The sequence below is a fragment of the Etheostoma spectabile genome, chromosome 4 (genome assembly GCF_008692095.1).
Source record: "Etheostoma spectabile isolate EspeVRDwgs_2016 chromosome 4, UIUC_Espe_1.0, whole genome shotgun sequence".
Lineage (NCBI taxonomy): Eukaryota > Metazoa > Chordata > Actinopteri > Perciformes > Percidae > Etheostoma > Etheostoma spectabile.
In genome coordinates this window covers 29,290,835-29,291,379 of record NC_045736.1, presented here as the reverse complement: position 1 = coordinate 29,291,379, position 545 = coordinate 29,290,835, and the positions used below count along the sequence as shown (strand labels likewise).

The window sequence follows — 545 nt, the reverse complement described above, 5'->3', positions numbered from 1 at the left end:
ATGTAGCAGAGAGAAAGGACATGACGTTAAATGAAAAGCTAATGGGAGAGTGGTGAACGTGGAGAAGAAGGAAGATGTTGAGCCAGCTTAGAGCAGGACTGATGAGGAAAAGCTGACATAGGAGTTAGCTAAAAAAATCCAGAAGATAGCAGTAATGCAACACCAATGGTGTAAGCTGCTGTCAAAGCCCCAAACAAGAAGAAAATCATCCCTCCATGAAGAGAAGTCGCAAAAAATTGGAATAGTCCCAGAAGGTGGCAGCAATAGGCTACAACATCGCTTATGCTCGTTTCCGTAAAATAACAAAGAATAAGAAAGAGGGGGAAAATGGCGGAAAGAGAAGTGGGTGATACCCGTAGCGCTTCCGACTCAACGTGTAAGAGTGATTGTCCAAGTGATGCTGTGCCCCCGAAATCACCTAAAGATGAGAGCTCGGAAAGTCCTGCACATCAGCATGCCCAGGACCTCAAAAGCGTCCTGGTCACCAGCGTGTTAAACCTAGAAAAGCTCGACGTAGACCTGTACAGGTAGGCTAAAGTTAGCCG

General features: G+C 46.1%; 1 protein-coding gene across 1 annotated transcript in view; it reads left to right on the top strand.

Annotated features, from left to right (window-relative positions):
* The first annotated feature begins 294 nt into the window (after positions 1-294).
* acot8 (acyl-CoA thioesterase 8) overlaps positions 295-545 on the top strand; it is a 4,092-nt gene continuing 3,841 nt past the window's right edge. The window contains exon 1 of the mRNA XM_032512672.1: positions 295-527. Coding sequence (XP_032368563.1) covers positions 328-527 — 200 coding nt within the window. The 5' untranslated portion in view covers positions 295-327. The remainder of the gene's footprint in view (positions 528-545) is intronic.